The 21,794-nt window shown below is 38.0% G+C and overlaps 1 protein-coding gene across 7 annotated transcripts in view; it reads right to left on the bottom strand.

The window, feature by feature from the left end:
* The window catches only part of CACNA1D (calcium voltage-gated channel subunit alpha1 D), a 201,981-nt gene that overhangs the window by 70,773 nt on the left and 109,414 nt on the right, over window positions 1–21,794 (bottom strand). For 6 of the 7 annotated variants that reach the window (XM_074603345.1, XM_074603350.1, XM_074603349.1 and 3 more), the window contains exons 10-19: window positions 14,153–14,240; window positions 13,392–13,418; window positions 7,270–7,430; window positions 6,448–6,673; window positions 6,096–6,303; window positions 4,070–4,190; window positions 2,896–3,010; window positions 2,119–2,188; window positions 1,420–1,489; window positions 467–611 (exon numbers count right to left, since the gene is read on the bottom strand). In XM_074603345.1, the coding sequence (XP_074459446.1) occupies window positions 467–611; window positions 1,420–1,489; window positions 2,119–2,188; window positions 2,896–3,010; window positions 4,070–4,190; window positions 6,096–6,303; window positions 6,448–6,673; window positions 7,270–7,430; window positions 13,392–13,418; window positions 14,153–14,240 (1,231 nt within the window). Of the gene's footprint in view, window positions 1–466; window positions 612–1,419; window positions 1,490–2,118; window positions 2,189–2,895; window positions 3,011–4,069; window positions 4,191–6,095; window positions 6,304–6,447; window positions 6,674–7,269; window positions 7,431–13,391; window positions 13,419–14,152; window positions 14,241–19,820; window positions 19,899–21,794 lie in introns of all 7 variants that reach the window. The other variant, XM_074603344.1, reaches the window with a different exon arrangement.

Here is a 21,794-nt window from a genome sequence, read left to right as displayed (position 1 = left end):
TCGGCTTGAATCTGGGAAAATACCGTTACCCCACAAAAGGAATATATACATCCTTTCTGCTTCTTTTCTCTTTATCTTATTTTCTCTTCTCCTTCCTCACCTGTATTGCTCCACAAAGGTTACTAGGGTTACTAGCAATCCCATCTCATGCAGAAGATGCTCAAATCTTATGTCACACCTTTTATATCCAGTGACTAACATACTAAATAGCTAATATATACTAAAGGGTACTTTTCAAACACGTACAGACTTGGCAGACTATACGTAGAAAATGCTATTATCTTCAACAGTGGAAAGCGAATCAATATATTTATCAAATTCTTTTCATTTACCATGTCACTCAGAAAATTCTAGGAGAGAAGAGAATCTCTTTCCTCTTGAAGATACTGGAGTTCTATTCCTAACCTCACTGGAAGGAGGCCTGTTCTTTCACTACTAAACCAGTATTTTTCAAAATTATATTTACGGATTGGTGCTGCTGAAAATGAAGAAGGCACTCCCTTCAGGGATTGGTGTTATCTTCTCCTTCATGTTTAGTTCCGATATTCTACGGGGACGTGGGCCTGCTGGTACCTCTGGTTCATCCTCCTCCTCTTCTTCATCTTCACCTACTTTAAATTAAACACTTTTTTACTATAAAATAAAAAACACTGAGGTTTTGTTCATAAAAATATAAAACATGGCTTGTATTAAAATATATACGGCTTATAGGAAATATATATTCATAGCATGGCTTTAAAAAAAAAAATATCTATCGATCAATATATGTAACATCCATATAGTTGTCAAGAGCTTATTTACATGCATGCGTACGTGGGTGTGTGCGTAAGTGCCCTGAGTGCACTAACAGGCTTTCCTGGCCCCGAGCAGCCCCATCTGGGGTCTCCAACACCCCCTACACATGGGCTCCGGAGCCCCACTTAAGCGCAGCCCTGACCGTCATTCCATGCCTGAGCCGCACTGTAGGGGCACTGAGCTCTGCGCAGTGGTGGAGCACTGAGCGCTCAAAAGATAGGGCATGTTTCTGTAATAGGCATCCAGACAGTCAGGCAGAACTGATTTTTAGAGAAGTATGTTCACTGGACTGGAAAAAGCCAAGACAAAAGTGATTCAACATCGTCAGCCCTGTAATGTCGTTTTTTGCCAAACATTTCAGAAAAGTTTAGAATTTGCACTCACACCCAGGTAGTATTACCACAGCAGTCTTCGGGCTCACAGTACTAACTCTCATATGCTCTTTGTACTTTCTAGGAAGCTGCAGGAAAAGATAATACTTAGCTTGCAGGCCCATTTATCCACTGGTAACAGAGCACACTTTCACTGACTTCAAAGGAATTGATGAAATTCAGCAAGAGCAAGTTTAGGATATTTTAGCAAACAAACTTAAAAGTGTTTGTCTTCTGGATGGTATTCACATACCTGGTACATCACAGGGTGGATAGGGATCTTTATCCTCATCCTCTCCTTCTCCATATTCAGCAATTGTCACCTACAGCAATGAAAGGGACACACAAGAAGAAAAAGAAATTTAAATATAGCTTGGAGTGTAAAGTTCGACAGAAAGCAAACCAAATAAGCCTCTGAAGTCAGGGAAGTGATCCCTATGCTTAGTCAGAGTTTTCTGAAACAGGGTAATCCTGAGAACAGAGAGCTGAAAGTTTAATACTTATTTGTAAAAGATTATGTTTCTACAGTACCCACGTTCTTCTGGCTGTGTAGATCACAATGGGAATATAAGCAACAGGCTTTGGTAAAATTTACCAAGAATGTTTGAACATTCTCCTAAAACTCCAGCATTCATTAATCTCTTCCATTGGATTTATCAGGCAAAATACATACAGGGATCCTAAAATAACATCAAAGTTTTCTAACATTAACTATTTCATGCTCTAAGAGCTTTCTTTCTCAGGATATCCTGAAACCAAAAGGTTTTTCTGGGTTAAGAGATTCTATGAGGATGCAAGGCATCAGAACTGAGTTTCCTTTGCCTGGAAAAGAAAAGTAGGGATGACAGGTTCATAAAAAAAATTGTACAATGCACAGTAGTCTTGAAAAGTACTCCCTAGCAAAATTAATAAAACTGCTTCTCAGAAAAGACACAATTTTTAGAATAAGCACCTTACTATCCTTGGGCTTCTTTTGGTCACCTTCTGACTTCTCACTTTTTTTATTTTCCAGACTCTCTTTTCTACAAAACAATACAACAACAATTACAAAGCACGTGATATAAAGACAGAAGATTTTAAGTGAACTACACCCATTCTCCAAAAAGTTAAGAGAGCATACCTAAAACCACAGAGTAAAATACTTAAAATGAATCGCACAGCTGCAGGTGTCAGAGCAATAAAATCTATTGCATTTGAATGCAACGATCCATTTAGAAGATTAAAATTTTGAATATAATTCCAGGAGCTAATCCCTAAAAAATTCAATGCATGATCATTACTCCTTTCTGCAGGGATAAACTGTGCCCTTGGACTCATACAAACAACTTGCATTGACTTCAATAGGCCTGCACTGATTTCAAAGGAAGGTTTTCTTCTTGTCTATATAAGGCTTCGAGATCTGATTCCACAGGGAGCTGTGCACTGGCAACAGCAGATACATTCTTGTTCTAATTGCACAATAAATCCTACCATTGCAATGTTTAAATAGCAACTGGCTTATCATTATGTCCCTAATTCACCCCATTTTCCCAATTACTACCCAACTTCTATATAAAATCATACTAATTGGGTCTTATTTTAATGTCTAGGTAAACTCTTTCATTTTTTTCCCGAGTCCAATAAATTTTGAAGATGGTAAAGACATTTGTATAAAGAAAATCCTTGTGAAAGAATTCAGTACCCTCCTCCTTCTCTCTCCTGTGTATTCAACATGCCTGTGCTATTTTACCTCGCATTCTTTTTCCTTTCTTTTTCTTCAGCTTCTTCTTTCTGAGCTGTATTGAGACTTTCAGCATCTGCCAAGTTATCCACAGCAATGGCCAAGAAGACATTTAGCAAGATATCTATTTCAAATCATTTTAAGGACATTATGCCTTACTATACTTGTTTGGTTTATTATCAGCAATAATAAACACTGACAACGTGAGAGATACAAAACGCATGTTCCCAACCTACAGCGTAGAGATCTGTGACGCTGGAGTGCAGTGCAAATAACACTCATCTAATGGACTAGATTAATACTGGGCGTCAAATGAGCAGAGCTCCATTAGGGTCACTGACTTTAAAGTAGCGGAATACTTGACATTTTTTAAAGAAATTGAATTCGACTTTATGCTAGCCTGAGCAAGTTTCAAATATGAAACATTGTCTATTAAAAGTGAAGACTGTTCAGGCATTTTGAAAAGTAAATTTTAATAATGCACTATCTTCTGTGTCTACAACTATCTACATCAAATTCTATACTTCAGTCTGTATCAGTTAAGTACAAATACTGATACAAGTACCATATAATACAGAAAATAGAATGTTTTTGCCCTTTTATCACCTTCTGACCTTTTAAGAACGACACTAGTTTCTGTTGCTACATGGGGCCAAGGAGAATTCCCAGTACACTGAAGGCAGGGAAGGGGAATGCTTCAGCAGACTTAATCCTAACTGACTCAACATTTCTCCGTGCAGATGTCTCTCATCTGGCCCCCGCACTACACAACGGATCGCTGGCTCCACTGTCAGTGCGTGTCAGAATTAACAGGGCTACATTGTGCGTCAAAAGGATGAACGGGAAACTACTGCCACAGAGATCAGACTACATCCATCCATGCATCTGCAGCGGGAGAGATGTCAAACAGAGACAAGCAGGTAGAATAAGACTGTTTTCCCACTGAAGGAAGGAAGAAAAAATCATCTGGTTTCTGCCATTGCGGTGGCTGGAGATGGACTCAGAGATCACTGGAGTCTCATTTGTTAGGGAACGTGTCCGCAAAGAACAGCCTGTTTAAAGGACTTAACACACGCAGAAAGCTCTTGCGTGTCCATTGCAATTTACTCCCTCCTAGAGAAATCTTGCTTGGCTCTGGCACACAGCCCCATTTAGAGATGTTTCCAGGGACTGTAAAGGATACAGTTACCACAGATGAAGAGGATAATGAAATATATACAGACTATCATGCCTGACGATGATGGGCCACCATATGCCATTATGCCATCATACATAACAGCATTCCAGTCTTCACCTGTTAGAATCTAAGAAGCGGAGATATTATTAGTAACTTAACATCAAAAACAGCAAGAGAAAGATACATTTCTTCCGACCACAATACACAATAAGACTAACCTTCTGTATACAGAAAGCAATACCATAACCTTTTCATGCATTGTTTTAAAATTTCCATTTAAATATGCATCTCCTGAAAGCCTCGGTTTAACTCTACTAGTTTTTATTTTATGCTACGCATTTACATCACTGAATTTCAAAGGCAAAAATAATAAAAATAGAAGCCTATATTTTATTGATTTTGGCATGCAAAAGTAAGAGCCCTGATTTTCAGTAATGCCACATATGTAGTAATGCCTGCAAATGTTCATTGCTCTTGGAAATCAACTTAGCATATGTTTTAATGTTCTTTTTTTTTTTTTTTTTTTTCAAAATAGTGGCTACAAATCTTTTCTGGTGTATGCCGTTTGTTAGTCCTGAAAACTGGTCTACCCAATTGCAGTTTTCACGGGGACTGGCCGCTTTATCATAAATTATGTGATACCAGACACATGCACTACTGTTACAGCTTTTGAAATGGAAGCTATTTTAAACTGAATGGAGTTCAATGCTGTGGGAGAATTACATTATTTTCTTATTGGCTATTCTTTCACATAATTTCACAGGCGTGTAAAAGAATTTTACAGAAATCTGTTGATTAGTTAAAAGGATAGTTTACAATGAGGCAACTGCACTTTATCTGTACTAGGACAAAAATTCTGAGTATTACAATGGAGGTTGTAGGGGCACTTAATATATTTCTAAGTAACTTCTTAAAAACTATCAATTCTATCCTGAGAAAACACGTAATACTGACTCTCCTTCCAAGTAATTAAGTGATTGTTCAAGGAAATTATATGCATGCCAATTTCTGAAGAAAACTGGAGAGCTAAACTTTTCAAGCTGATTTTCATAACTGCTGAGCACCCAACAGGTTGTTTGCTCCTGAGTGTATTCGGAAACTGAAGGAAGTTTTCCTTTGAAAACGAGGCAGCCTAAAATCTGAATAAAATCCAACTCAGCTGAGTTTGAAAGGATAGCCTTAATGTTTTAAAGGGGCAATGTCAGGTCAAGCATGGACACTTCTCCTCTTAAGGAAATTTCTCGTTAAGATTTCCTTATGTTAAAATTACATGGACGGTTTTTTTGCTTGCTTTTGGCAATCACCAGATGAAACTTTTAGCAGAGACAGGAAGCTGACACCAAGTTGAGTCTTGCAGGGTCAGCTTTAAACACTCACCTGCAAAGTCTGAAACCAAACATTGTGGTAATGTGCAAAGCTGAATATGAAAATGGCTAGAAAAATAAAACCTATTAGCCTAATTACAGTTTCCAAATTGAGGAAGATGAAAAAAAGGATCATGAAATAGTGAAAATTAAGCTATAAGTATGGACCCATCTTTTCACAAGTAACAGACAAGTTGCTTTAAAATTTTAACAAACCTGGCAGTGTCTTTTTAAAGAAATTCACACTTATTTTTCTATTACAGTACGTTATATGACCCCTATGCAACTATGCACTCTTAAAATACTTCTTATTTTTTCCTGCTTGGGAACAGCTGAACTTTTATATAACTAATGAAGTTAAAGAAACCAATTTGATTAAAATTAAAATAACATTCCCCCTCTTTTTCTTGTCATGTATTTGATGGACAAAGGAGAATTAATTTTGTGCATTGACATGACAGCTATGTTGCATAGATAGATCAAATAAGACATGAAACAAATGGTACAAATGGTGCAGAGTTACCAGAGTACTGGATTTAATGAACAGAATGCTACTTAAAGTAAACCGAACAAATAGTAGTCGTGATTTTATTTTCAGGCAACATGATCATTTAAACAGTTTTGTTGATCAAAGGTAAAATGTTTCATACGGGATGAAAGAAAGTTACCTGGAATACAGTTAAAAGAGCTTGTGGAAAATTATCGAAGGTGCTCCGTTTTGTTTGAGTTTCATCAAAATTAAATTTGCCTCCAAACAGCTGCATTCCAAGCAACGAGAAGATTATGATGAAGAGGAAAAGCAGAAGCAACAGTGAAGCAATGGACTTCATTGAGTTTAACAAGGATGCTACCAAGTTGCTCAGGGATGCCCAGTGCCTATAAATTAAAATGCGTGTGTTAACACACACCAAAAAAACTCCAAACAAAACAGTAAAAGAGCAGAGCATGATGAAGTATTACAAAAGAATTGCTGATCACCCTTCAGCTATCCCTAAAGTTAGCAGTATTAGTTAATCTTACCTTGTTACTTTAAAAATACGCAGGAGACGAACACAGCGAAACACTGAAATTCCAAGGGGTGACATAATTTCCAACTCCACCAAAATGGTTTCAACAATGCCACCACAAACAACGAAGCAATCAAAGCGGTTAAAAAGAGAAACAAAATAAGCCTGTAGGCCCAAGCTGTACATCTTTACTAACATTTCACAGGTGAATAAAGCCAGAAGAACTTTATTTGCGATATCTGGAATAAAATATCAAAAAAAAGGAAAAAAAGAAAAAGACATTCCTGAATCGTCTCATAGATTCCTTTTTTATTTTAGCATATTATTACTATACTTTCTATATTAGTTTGCAGCCTTTTGCTTAAGAAGGCATTACTGGGGTTTTGTGTTGGACTGTATTGAAGCCTAAGGAGCAAAAGTTACACAAGGATGTAAAGCTTCCTGCCACCTATGAACTATTCGCCTTTCCCATCCGTTGTGCAGTTCACGGCTACTCAACTCACAGCTTGAGTCCACACTGTAACTTAAGCAACACAACCCACAGCGCGTTCTGCTGTGCCAGTTACCATTTCCTCCCTCAACTTTCAAGTGTGATTTAACAAAAAAAGTACAGGTATTTGCAATTTAGTATTGTCAGTTTTTCGCGGGTATGCCATTAATCTGTGTTACAGTCATGCAAATCAAATACATTCAGTCATTTCTTGCATCTCCCCTTGGCTGGGCTGAACATCCTTCAGGACAGCAAACAACGACAAAATGGCCAAGTACAAAAGTAGGCACTGATAGACTGCAAGTATCTACAGTCAAAAACAGGACAAATAACTTTTGATTGTACCTTGGATCTGGGTCAGCCAGTCAGGTTGATTATAATGTTCTGATGAGATAGTTAACGTGTTCAGAAAGACCAAGACAATAACAAGCCAATAAAATGTGACAGATTTTACTGCAGCTCTACATTTTCTTCGATTAAATCGATTCCAGCGACGCCAGCGTCGACTGAAAGTTCAAATGAAAACAAATTTATTATTATAGAGAAAACACGTACGAAATTACGGAGGGTTTCTTCTATGTAGAAAACATAGTGTAAGTATCTGTGTGTGAGCAGATGTATTTTCATAAATATGTGCACAATACTTGTGTAAATTATTACCAGTTGCAGATTAGGAAGTGCTAATTTGTTATTCCTTTTTTAGACTTCATTATAGACTTTTAAATGTAAACCACAACTTTTGGAGACTCTATTGCCTATGACATAATTAGATTAAGCTGCATTTAACATTTCATTGAGTAACAAGATATATGTCTTCCCAGGCCACATACACTTAATAGCAGTAAAGAGAAGCCAATGAAGCACAGAATTCAAATTACATTTAGTCTGAAAATGTAGGCTTTGAGCTAAACCACAGGCACAATTCTGGCAGGATTAAACAAGGCAGGAGTGTCAACTTTTAGAAATCTTCCCTATAACATTAGAAATCTCAGCCAGTGACTCCCAGAGATTTCTATGATGTGCCTTGAAATTGTGTCAGTGGGCAAATGTTTGTGAGATGCGCAAGAGTGACAATCAAGGACAAGTAAACAGGACCTGCCTAGATATGAGCCGGATTCACAGGCAAGGGTATTAGCTTAGCTTAGGACTCATAAAACTCTATTTCTCTGCTTCACTTCTGGGAACTTTAGTAAACCAATTAGTTTCCCTAGGGTTGCATTTCCATTTGTGAAATGGGAAGAAAATATATTGCTGCTCATAGGAAGGATTAGGAAGCACTTGATATTACCTAAAAGGGAGGCATATAAAATTCACACGCCCAGAACTACAGCCTTAGACTCAGATAAAAAGTTTTAGGAAGATAAAAAGTTTTAGCTTCATCCCAAATTCAAGGGCCAGAGCAGGCACAGACTCCAATGAAAGCCTGAGCTACCCTTAAAATAGCAAAGAACTGAGAAGAGTGTACATGGATATGCTTCCTTCTTCCTCTATAGCTACGCTCTCAAGCCAGTCTAGCGGAAAGCAGTTGTGATGGAAGGGGCTGGCCTGCTCTCCTTGTTCTGCTCTCTAGGGCTCTTTTGCCACAACTAACCCTAATGAAGTGAGCCAGACCTGAGAACTGACTGGTGGAAACCAATCTCTTTTCTTCTGGGCTGGTTTTTTAGCTGGTCAGTTGTCTGATCCAATTCATTGTACTGCTTCATCACAGAAAGAACGAGTGGCTGAGACAGGGGAAGGGCACTGCAGCCCATTTGGCAATACCACAAACATGCAACTATGGCTTTTGAAAATTACTACAAATAACTAGGTGAATTTCTTAATAGTTTCAGTGTCTGAATTAGCAGGTATTGTATTTAGTATGTATAAAATCAGAAATACTTTAAATCTGCCTCAGAAAATAGAATCAATATGAAATAACACCACCATAAAAATAACTGAGCTTGGCATTGCATTCAAGCATTAACTGAGTTTTCCTTACACACCTTAAATTTGCACTTGTAGTAACGTACTTACATCTGTACAAAGATGTTTCAGGCCTTTGCAGTATTCTAACCATATAAAGGAAAAACACCACCCTGTCCTGACCTAAAGCAACATGGTATTTAAGAACACTCTAATCTTGCCAGTGCCCCGCTAAACAGCACTATGTCCATGGCCATCATCAGGATGGCTCACTCCCTGGTAGGTAAAACAGCCTCTTTTTATACTTATAGAACATCCTCTCATTGAAGTACATGAGACAAGAGTAATATTGTTTGGATCTCTCTACTCATAGGAGCCGAAAGCAGTCTCAAAGTGTGTAACCCATAGCTCTCTGAAGCCAATGGCGTTCTTTTTTCCCCAAGAGGTTTGTGGAATCAGTGACAAAAGAGTGGCACACATGAAAATGCCGTCAAAGGGTGTACAATGGCACTCACATGTAGAAGTGTATGAATAATGTAAGCATAGCTAAAAAGCCTACAGAAATAAGGCAAAACTTAAAAAAGGAGAATAGGAGCAATTTTCTACCTTCGTTAGATTGGTACAAGTAAAGAAATAAATAGTAAGTAGCAGACTGAAGTATATGGCCTGTTGTGTCAGGAAAACCTGCAGCTATATAAAATAGAAAACGAAATGACACTATTTTCACTCAACACTCTTACGTTTTTTAGTAACCGTCCCTCCTAGTTTTAACTAAATAGTATAGTTTTTTTCTGGAAGAATGAAAAGTACCCTTTTATTTCAAAGAGAAATTCCATTTTCATAAATTTGCAATGATATAGTACTGCTTTCATGAAATTATCAAGGATTTCTCACAAAATATAGCAGTTGAATAAATATTAAAATCACAGAGGACCCTTATAGTTAAAATAGTTTGTTACAACAAACCAAATTATTCACTGCCTTTGTTCTCATTAAATAATTTATCATTTTTTCTTCATTACTATTTATGAGCAAATCATTATTCTTACAAACGTGTTACCAGTTTCGTTCACTCGGGTCTTCAGGTTTGGGTGGTCCTTCAGGCCTCGGTTTTAAATTTGAATGCACACATGGGAAATCCCGCCTTGCATTGAGTCTGACTGAACTCAGTGTCAGTCAGTCACGCAGAATCTATGAAGCTTAGTTTAATGGCTATTCATGCCTGTTTCTGTATTGCTACTAGACCTTTGCAACAGTAAGAACATTCATTTTCAGGTTTTGTATCAGTAGCCTTTCATTATAACATGTCGTTTTTCTAAACTGGACTTTCTGTTTAGAACCACACACATAATCCCTGTACCTGTGAAACTGGTGTGTCTCACATTTTCACCAGTAACCTCACAGAGAAGTAACTACTAATGCCCAAGATGAATTGTTCTATAATTGTGCGTGCTAACATCTGCGCAGAGACACAAACCTCACTACTCTAATTTATAAAATACGGGACAGAAGAACCAGAGCGCTCATTCATGATGAAAAAACAGAAGCCTTTGAGACTATTTTTCTATTCCTCATTTTTGTAGCTACAGGATTCAGCGTTGAGTACCAGCTTTTTAGCATGACTTGCTATTCTATTTACCCATATGTATCCTCGCATAATGTGCAGTTCATATACATCTTCACTTAATAAACTGGCAGATAATTGCTATACCTTGCTAGGACATAATTCTCTTGACCAAGTATCCATTGACTTTATAGAAATATATTTCCAAAGATTAACTTCTATTTTCACTTGTGGTACAGCAGGTAGACTAGCTTGCAATAAAAAGCATTGTCTATTTTGATCCAAAGGCAAAACCGTTTACCATCAAACCAGTATCCTTGATGAGCTATGTCCTGATTTACTTTGCCCTGAAACACAGCATACTGCCGTTGCAGAATAACATTCCCGAAGCTGGAGCAAGGATCAGGCCAGAAGAGTAATAATTAGACCATGGTTTACCATTTGGCTTAGGATGTGCTAGGACAGCCCTGACAGCTGAAGACATAACCTAGGGCTTTGCTGCAGAACTGTGAGTTGCTGTATTTTAGGTAAACAGAGATTTTTAGAAACTACTGATTCCAACGAGAACCACCAAAATTACATTCTTCTGACATATCAGAAAAATGGATTTTGCAAATATGAGATGTTAGGTATCCAGAAGCAATGGGGTGAGAACCGTGAGTGTGCAGATCCTTACAGAGACAGAAGAGCCGATACACTCTGCTCTTAGCAGCACTGCAAAGCCAGTAGCTCTTCAAAGTGCTTTTTCTCTCTGATAAGAGACCTTGTCAGCTGTTTTTAGGGTTCCAGGATATGGTGCAAGCCACATCTGTTTGGAAGACAACGGCACAATTCTGAGCTCTGTTGCCTCAAAACTACTCCTCGCATGGACTCATTAAGTTAAAAGGCAAAGATCTTTCTCCAACACTGCAAGTAAAGACATGAAAGTAGAAGGGGGAATTCCCAAATTTGGCTTAAAAAGTTTAAGTATGGTTGAAGATCTCAAGCAGCTGCAGACCCCTGCAGCACTTCCAAATGAGAGACACCAACATCCCGTTGCCGACTGCCAGGTAGATGCAGCAGTACAAGTATTAATGAACTTTCTGTGTGACTTGTGTTTTTTAAATGCTGCAAGAACAGGTTCTGATCAAAGAGCTCATGCAAAAGACATTAGGACCGTGACAGAATCTAGACAGCTGAAGATCCTTTGGCCACTTCCTGGCTTGCAAATAAGTTTTCTTTCAAATGGATATGTTGATTAAGAAGAATAATTGTAGAGATGGATAGCACTGACTGCTTCTTACTCACTGCTTGGACTATTAAAAACACCAGGTTTGGGTAGAAATTTTCCTTTCTCAAAGATGATGTAGCAGCTTTCATTTAAGAGAGCTTCTGGAGTCCTCTTTTTCCTTAAAATAAGAATAATGGGCATGGTTGAGAATGTAGGCATTATTTTGCTTTCTTTGTAATGCTTCTATGAGTCCCCACTGTGCAAACAGACCAAACTTGGAGAATGCAATACAACGGCAGTCTGTCGCACTGCCTGGTATTTGAAGTTTCAGGCAACCACTTCATATTCGAGTTTCTCCTTTAAAACCAGCATGAGTTGCCTTCATAGCAATATAGCATGCGATAAGGCTGATTGGAGACAATCTCATGATTCAAAATAATCATGCTTGTTTGGGATTCTCAGCTAATGAAATACTAAACAAATTGTTAATTTTGTTCTACTGATATGGTAACTGGAAGCAATGGCAACAGAAATTACAGACCATCAGCACCCTGAATCGCTTCTCTTTATTAAGCTAAAAGCAGTCTCATCCCTCATAATTCTCATGAGGGGTTAAGCTCAAAGGTCCACATGGACATAACTGGTCCATTCAGTCGGTGTAGCTAAGGCCAGTTTCTGTAGCAGAAGGCATACAAGAAATGATAGAGCTTTTATCGCTAATGATGAAACTTCTAAAAAATTAGTTGCGTATTCACTACCATCCTAAATGTCCAGATCTCCACTGGCCACAATCTTAAGCAGAGTGAGGCACATTTCTATGCTGTCACCAGTTTGCTGGCTGAAAGGGATGACAAAATAAAGCTTGATCATAGCGTCACATGAAAAAACTCACAGTGTAGAAAAGCACCAGCTAAGTGTTGCCTGGGAGCTCTTCTTCAAAAAAGAAAAGACTGTTCAGAAGGAACACTAGTCCACTCCAACTGCTTGCAACTGGTCAGCGCGGGTAGGTCCCTAGGGCTAGTAAGGCTAGTAGAATAAACCTGGGTATGCTATTCCTCTTCAGTGCGGCAAGGAGAATACACTGCTGGTACCGATGAATTACTTGCTGTACATCCAACACTGAGATCGGTTTCACTAGGGTTAAAAAATTGGAATGGTTCCAGGTGTTTCCAAATCTGCCAATGCCAGATGTTGCCAAATCTTCTCGATGGTCCCTTTTTCTCACTGAAAATTTTCTGTGAAAAGTATTTATTCTGTGGGTTGTCTGCAACTGTGGGAGTGTCTTTGCCCTTCATGATTACTTACCTTAAATCAAATAGCTACTTTTTTTGTTTCTTCATGGAGTAACCTAACCTTTTTAAACAGAAAGGTATCTCTTCTGTGTTTGCAATTATCCTTTCTAATTACTAAATATATGTCCTATAATACTGGAAAATAAAATCAAAATAAAGAAACCTATTGGCACATCCAGTGCCTACAATAACCATGACTATTCTTAATTTTGCTTATAACACTTCCTTTCTGCAATCATACTTCAAAATAGAAGCTCATATTCACAAATTGTCCTAGTAAATGAAAAGAGAGCCATAAATATCAGCAAAGCAAATCAGGGAATTTGATTTCAAAGACTGTTCATGGATGCTTTGCTTTTGTATTCACCAGTAACTGCTATGAAGAATTTTCACACAGTAAAACTTAAAGTACAGTAAATAAAGAATAATCAAATGAGATCATCATGATGTGCAAATAGTCACAAGAGAAAAAAAGTGATGAAGAGAGGAAAATACTGACCTGAACTTGGATTTTGAGATGGTTTGACTAGAAGAAAAGGAAAACACATTTTTAAGAATGTGGAAAAAATAATTAACACAAGTTTGTTCTCTTTAGAATTCTGCAAATCAATACATTGGATTTACATATAGATAAAAACAAGCTTTTAACAAAAGGCACCATGAACGCTGAAATTCTATTGTCTGTTATTTTCTGAAATACCATTCCTAAACCTTTACAAATTTTCTAAGTGAAAGAAAGGAAATCTCCTTTAAAACTAAGTAAATAAACTGCTCATGTAGAAGCTGCTTGGAAGGCATGAAAATCTGAGCAAATGAAGAACACCACTGGATATAGAAATATTCCCATACATTTAGTTATTGCCTAAAAAATACATGTTCTCCAAATGGTGCACAATTTAACAGAAAATGTTTCTTTTTACAGTCAGGGGACTGTAAGGGGTCTTCCGTCACGGGACTTCTGCCCTTTTCTTATTATTTTGGACAATAATTATATTTTATAAAAGCTTTCAGGAAAACATAACTCTGCTGGAAGTTTAGTTGAATTGTTTTATATCTTCTTAACTTGAGAATTTTAGGAGTGCTTTAATGCTGTAATAATTGGTCCAATATTAAACTACTGAAAGTCAAAAAAAGCCCAAGTGTCATACAAAGCTTGACTACCGGAAAGCAGTTTTGGCTAAATAAACAATGGGGAAAGAAAGATTCTTTTAAATTTTGAGATGGTGAGGGCCGGTACCTGAAAACAGTCCGTGTACTCACCATAGACTCCCACAGCATGCTGGGCTCTCCCCTTCTCCACTGACATTCTCTGTGTTCACTGATTCAGTTTCACTGGTGGGCATGCTTGCTGTTAGGAGACAGAAACCACTTCAGACTGACAGCCAAGCGAGGCACGAGACAGAATGTGATCTCCTGGTCTACTGCAAGAATGCCTCCGCTTTTTGCAGGTCTAATGAGAGCTTGGAAGATCTGAGGAATAGCAGATGAAGTGAGACACCTCACCAGTCCTCCTCTTGTAATGAAAGAGAGCACACAGAATTCCAGAGTGTGTTGTAGCTTTTTTTGTTTCTTTCCAATGATCCAGCATAACTGTTCAAAATGCACTACAGAGTACAATGTAGAGGAGTTTTGTAACAAAGAGCATGCTACCTCTAGTAAAGAAATAAACCTGAGCTAGATTTTGGGACCTGTCATTTTAAGAAGTGTTCTGTTAACACTTTGGGGGTGTTTATCAGTTTAAGTGTTATTAACATGCTCGCTAATTCTGAGAAATGCCATCAAAGTTCTTCTGAAAATAGGAACCATCACACTCTGATCATACTGACCACTCTATGATTTTACTTCCATTATGAATTACGAAGGCAAGATGCTAGAAAGTAAATGCGCCTGCAAACACTGTATGAGCAGACAGGAAGGAGCACCGGGAATGGCTGAATGATGAGAATCATACAAAGGATGATGAGAATTACTACTAACAAAAAGGGGATTATTACATTTGTTACACAGTGAATTACTGCAATCATTACTGAGTAGTTAGCAGTTGTAGCTAATGGCCTTTTAGACAAAACTCATTTGCAGATTCGTCATCACAATTTATCTTCAAATCAACTGAAATACAGAGGGAGGACAACATATGTCAAAAGGTGTTAGCAAATGATGAACAGCCAAAGTTCCCTGTACTTTCTAAGGGAGAACACTATTTCCATGTCTGCAAAGCAAGCATGAAAGGAAAACCTCAGAAACAAGAAAACCGTACAATTAATGTTGCTGGTTTATACAACAGAAATACCACATAAAGTAGGAAAAAATAAGAGAGGTGGAAAATGCACTGAAATTACTGCAGAACAGCAAGAACAAAAGAAAACCAGAGTATCTTAAAGGTATTTGGTGTGCACCTTCTGCTGGTTTGATGGTTTGCTTGGTTGGTTTTGTTGTTTGGTTGGTTTGTTTTGTTGTGCAGGGCTTAAGACAATGTCTGTGGACTGACAGTACTGAAGACAGAAGGGCTACAATGCTTATTTCTGTTAGGGATGTCTCACTATTTTGGTAGCCTAAAGGAGGCTTAAAGCAGGCTTAATTACACACGTCTTAATACCAGTGAGACTCAAGAATCAGGCCCTGAATTTTCTGATTTGTCTGCAGATCAGGTACGAAACAGAACATTAGTAACGGTTTCTCTGCACAGCCTCCCTGTTGCCTCAACACTGACATAAAGATACATGGAAGTGGTAAATGGTATTTGGTTTCCATCCCCATCAATTCCATCCAAGATGAGAGACCGACAGGTTTATGCAGGCTAGACACTCAGCTACTATTTGCAACAGCTGAGAATCTGTCCCCGTAAACATAAAGTCATCATTACATGAATTTAGTTAAACACAGAGTTGGCATAACAAAGAAAGATCCAAAATATCCATGCAGGTATATTCGAATAAACAAGGCACTTCAGGCAGTAAGCACAGCAAAACCCTCTTTCACAAGGTTCTTCTGTTTTGATGATTCTTTTAAAATATTACTGTAATTGCTTTATAGATCAAAAATCCCTGTTTAGCACCTGCAAGTGCCGCAGTTCTAATATTATGCTTCTCTTTATAAATCAGTTTTTAAAAAAATGTATATTGCCAGTCTTGTGTGAACTTCACAGCTTATAGTCGCAGACTTCAAAAGGTATTTAATTCAAACAATCTTTGATGATATCCAAATTCAAGTATTAACATTTCAAAGGTTTTTAAAAAAATTAAAAAGCTATTTCAGACATAGTCTCAGATCTTCAGAACTAATAGTTTTTATTTTAAAATGCCAGTGTCTTTTGCAATAAATGCCAGGACTTTCCCTGCCTGACAAAGAACTGAAAGAGTTGTCTTGGGCTGGGTGACTTGCATGCTGTTAGGAAACACATCATTATAGCCACCTAATGATGAACATTTTAGCACTTCTGATGGGCAAATGCCAAACATGAGCACAGAAGTCTTGTTTCATACACTGTTATTAAGAACTGCCAGAAAAACAGAGCTAGGCCCATTTTTGCAAGCATTACATGTGCAATGTGTTTCTAACACTTGTGTTTCATATTTACCAACCCTTCCCTCATCTAAAAGCAGTACCTAGAATCATAAAGTGTCACTCAGTGTCACACAATGCTATTTGTTTTAATACACGCCAAATAATTTTTAAAAGCGCAAGTGTAAAGTAATATAATTTTAATTCAAGTCTACACAGACTCAATACATTAACCCACTGTAAGAAATACCATCCCTTTTGAACACGACTACATGGAGAAAAACAATGTAACAAAGAAAAAAAATCTTTCTCCCTATTGAAGCCAATTTCAGTTCTGCTCATTATTAAATACAGCCAGAATGTTACTCTATTTCAGACAGGGCTATTGCTCTAGCTCTATGAGTGACTTGCAGGTGCTGTGTTGTTACAAAAACAGAAGAGGAAAAAAGAACCACAGACAGTTCAGTTTACGTTAGAAACTCAGCTATCATTATACTGTAATTTATATGCCAAAAGAAAAACTCGACAGAAGTACTGAGAAAGGCACCACGTGGAAGCCTAGCTCCAGCAATGCTAGCAAGTCATTAAATCTTTAGCCAGAAGAAAACAGCAACAGCACTGCATGACCACATCCACTCTTGCTAAATGCAAGCAACCCGGCAAGCCTCGAACAGACTCAATTTCATGCTCACAGCTTTTTAAGGGCGGTGTTCGTTGGGCAAAGTACAGTGCACAGAACGAACTTTTGAAAGTCTGCCTGATCTCAGTAAAGCCAGCTTTGAGATCTTTAAACTGGTACTCCAGTATTCAAAGCAACATACCAAATTTTCTCTATTCACCTTTTGCCCTTATTTTACCATCATTCTTCTGCAAAGGTTATCTAGATTTCTAGATAGTATCAGCTCTCTTCAATTATGGTAACTGGTTTCAAAAGAAAGAATGCTTGCATTAGGCAATATAAACACCTTATATAGCATGCAGCTTAATACTTTCCTGAGTACATAGAAAACAGGTCAAATATACCAACCACTACATTTTATTTCTGCAGGTAAGAAAATAGATTGGTTTTCTCATGTTATAAAGCTCACTATTTACTCTAAACAGGTTTCAGATTTTGGAGCAGGGATTTCAAACTCCGCTCCAGGACATAACTAATGCATAGCTAAGAGCAAGTCAGTGTCCACCAGCATTGGCGTGTCCTAGCCAGCTGGAGCTGGAAGAAATAAATTCCATAATCCTGCAATATGACAATTTAGTTTCACTGCAGAATCCAGAAGCAGGCTGAATTACACCCTGAATTATTGAACTGTCGTGGCAAGTATTATCATTGGAAATGTCCTCCTCGAGAAAGTATATAATGAATATTTTAATCTGGTTCAACTTCAGCTATGCATTTTTGATCCATAGGCTGACCTCATTTCCACACTGATGCACCTTAGGTAGCTTTCTGGTTACCTGTGCCGAAGGAAAAGAGCTGCAGAAGCGGAGTGATCAGCACAGCTAGTCAGATAATCAGTAATAGCTACTGAAGAGAATCTTAAAATTATTTAAAAGGTACAATACTGGCAGAATCTTAGATCAAATGGTCATCTTCTGCCTGCTAGGAATGTGCAACCAAATCCCTGAGCTCCAGAATTCTCCTAATTCTTTCTTAAATCAGTGCAGGGATTTTCTGAATCCTTTACAACAAATCTTTGAGGGAGTCAAACAGGAAAACAGAACAAAATAAATCACCAAAGAGGTAACTTTATCCCTGCAAATTCATCTCAAATTTTCCTAAATCTGCTGTATGCCCAGAAAACACATCAGAAGTAAGTGGTACTACCTATTCTGACTGTGACGCTCCTCAGGGTAAATTCAGCTTAAGGAGGGGCTGCCTGGAAGATGTTCTACATCTTACTGTAGGGAGGTATCTGTTTTCATGGTGCAGATTTACTCTTGATACTACCAACAATCATTCTCACAGGCTCTCTCTTTTTATAGGCAGCCCATGGAAACTCAATGCAAGGTTGAATGGTTGCATAGCAGTGGAAGGAGAGAAAAATAATCAGTCTTCATTACAGAAGCATCACTGAGCCAACCACTTCTAGCCTGAAGGATGGCACTGTGAATTTTGGGAATGTTGTATATTCTACAGATGTGGTGCTTTTAATAGAAATAGAGGTAAAGGTAATACAAAGAAAAATATTTAAGTTGGGGTTTCTAATGCAGTGGTAGCCTAAGTTTGAGCTCCTTAGATCAGCATAATATTCTCACAAATACAGAAAGAAACAGACTTAGGCCACTGATTTGTACTTTAGAAAAATCCTACTCATAAAAAGTATACCTGCCCTGCCAGACAGAGATGAATCTAAGTCAGTGCACATATGCTTGAGAATGCTTTTGACTAGCAAGGTCGGGTACTAGTAGCAAGACAGCATTTGCAGCTGGTGGCTGACAGCGAGTTTTCGGTCGGTTCCATGCTGCTTCATGACTGACATCAGAACCTGAACCTGCCAGTTTAAAGGCTACGTTGAAACACTGCCTTTTAGCAATTTTTATGGAAAAATTATTCCAGCCTGAAAAGCTGTGTGAGCTGTTAGAAAATACACGTCACAGTTACACAAATAATTCCAAGCAGACTCAGTTATTTGTAGAAAATTAGTTCACCAGGTCCTAGCAATTTCTGACTTAATATTCTGCATTCTCTAAAGTAACTGGATCAGATTTTTCAGCCTCAATAGTGATTCTTAGGACAACGAGGAAGTCAGTTGCTGCAAGAACTTTCTTGTAGGTAGGACTGGAACTAAATCTAATTACTACAATTCTGATTATGTCAAATCAATACATTTGCCAGTATTAAAAGAGTGCAGATTTGAAAATAACTATCGTACTCTAAAACCCCTGTCCACCTGATTGTGGGGGGAAAATAAACTGAATAAAACACACATTACAGAAACAAAGCCACTAATAACAAGAAGAGAGACAGTAAAAGTTTGTTATGTTTTGTTAGATTCGACATTAGAAGTGTTATAAATAAATAGTAAATATTATCATCGTACTGTTCTAAGCTTACACTATGATCCATTATAAAGCCTATAGAATACTTTAATGTCTTCACACCTGAATTTAAACTACATGAGCTGGTTTACCTGACTTTTGAAAAAGAAAACCTGTGCCTCAACAAGAAGAGTCACAGACAAAGGCACTTCAGTGGAAATCTAAATGGATTAAAGACTATGCTTTAGGAAGGTAGAGCACTGCAGCACCAGTCTATTTCAGACATGCACTTCAAACAGCAGAACTGCATGCACGAGTGTCTACATGCTAAAGAGGTATATGTCTTTGTTACAGAAAATGCATACAATATGTGCTTTCAAAAGCTAACACATCAAATGCAGTATTTGCACAAAAGAAAGTTCAACTGCAAACCAGAACATCTTTTTACCATGTTTATTGGAAGAACGGCCAAAGCAACTAAGTCTGCTTTTCTTCTTGTCTTCCATTAAGTCAGCCAATGTAACCCCTTCGTGTTAAGCACATGTAATCCCAGCATTTACACGGCAGATGGCAGCAGTGGCAACGCAAAAAAAAAATGTGTCCATATATGCAATGTTAGGCAAAACAAATTGAAATTACCGGCAGCATAACTAATCAGAGCTAACTCCCTCACCTCTCAGTGATTTTTGCATTTTGAGCTAAATTCGCAATGCTTTGAAGTCAACGGAAATTCTTCACTGACTTCAGGGTAACTAGCTATTGGTTCATAATAAAGACTTACGACTTTTACTAAAGGCATATTTACAATTCTAGTAGTCAAAAGGTATTCCATTATTCAACAGCACTGAAAACCTGCCCACGATCCGCAACACAGACATATGAATACCAGGGGCTCAGATATAAATAACTTGACTTAATGACTTCTCTGGTTAGAAATTTTAAAACGCTGGGGTTGCAGGAACCTAAACAACATTTTTAAAGGATTACGCAAGACGCTATTAATCACTGATTTAACTGCCTTTGAAATCTGTACCTTTTCCTGTCATAAAGAGATCTCCTGTATCCTAAACCCAGAGCTCTTCCACATCACTGAAGAGCATTATGGTGATCTTCCATCACCGTAAACCAGCAGTAATCTTGATCATCCAGAGGTTCAGGTATTCAAAGTAGGGACATAGCTGCCTAGAAGCCTGCAAATGATTATTTGGTGTATCTTGGGACCCAGCTCCACCTTATGCTTCTAAGACAGTTCTAGAAAGACATTACCAGCATATTTAGTCTAAATTTATTTCCAAAGCTTACTACTCAAGATTATTAACCTGGCGACAACTAGCTAAGTTTCAGCTTATTTCCAAACAGGTAGCTCATTAGAATATAACACTGCTCCTAACCCAAAACCTTCCCATGGAATAACCGGATAGATTGCTTGCACTGCCTCTCATCGAACCTCTCCACGCAATGTCATATGCAGCGGAGCATGTCTTGAATGCAAGGAGGTCGAACACTTCACCAACCCTTCCTCCTTTACACCCGGTTCCAGCTGATATTAAAAATTAAATTCCAAGCCACACACTAAAGCACATGAGCACAAGCACAAAGGAGTGCTATGAGATTGCCTATTAGCTGGAAATTTCCACTCAAAATACATATGCATGCCTGAAATTAAATTACTGGGATTTGTTTTAAACTTAATTACTTTCCTTCTCCTATTTTTACTCCGCAAGTCTCCTCCAACTCTTAACCTAGCCTAAAATTATGTCTAAATTAACAGCTTAGAGCCAAAAGCTCTCTCAAACTCAACAACTATGCAAACAAGTATTTTTGTTTATGAAAGACCTGTATGACCTAGAAGCTGTTTAAGGAATGCTGGAGCAAATGGCTCTTTTCCAGCATATTAACACCCTATTAGAACAGGATGCAAAAAGTTCCTGAGATTTCACCTGCAGGCTTACAAACCAAGTTCCTCAGCACCAGAGCTGACCGCATGGCTGTCCAACGCTCTGTGCCAATTCCGCATCACCTACAATTCTGCATGGCAGACTTGCACGAAGTGTATTTACTCCATAAAATGCACGGTCTTTCACTTGACAGTCTTAGGATTTTATGCTGATACTCAAAACACACAGTTTATGTATTCCTTCCACTCAGCATCAGTAGCAGTAAGCAAGTATAGTGAAGTCTTTGGCTTTTTTTACTCTGGTCTAGATAAAAACTCTGTTTGTGCTACAGATTTTCAAATAGACATAAATTATTCCTTTTCTGGCTGATGCTGGCATCAACATCAACCCACAAGTTGCTTTCCAGCCCCTCATAAAATCACCTTGTTTCCTTCCAGTCAGTAACACAAATTCATACCCTGGTTTTATCGCAAACTAAAGGACTAATAAAATTGTGAAACTCAAAAATATAAAGATTTAAAAAA

Source organism: Larus michahellis, chromosome 10, assembly GCF_964199755.1.
Source record: "Larus michahellis chromosome 10, bLarMic1.1, whole genome shotgun sequence".
Lineage (NCBI taxonomy): Eukaryota > Metazoa > Chordata > Aves > Charadriiformes > Laridae > Larus > Larus michahellis.
Note: the sequence above shows the minus strand (reverse complement) of the source record. Positions and strands in the feature narration are given on the sequence as shown.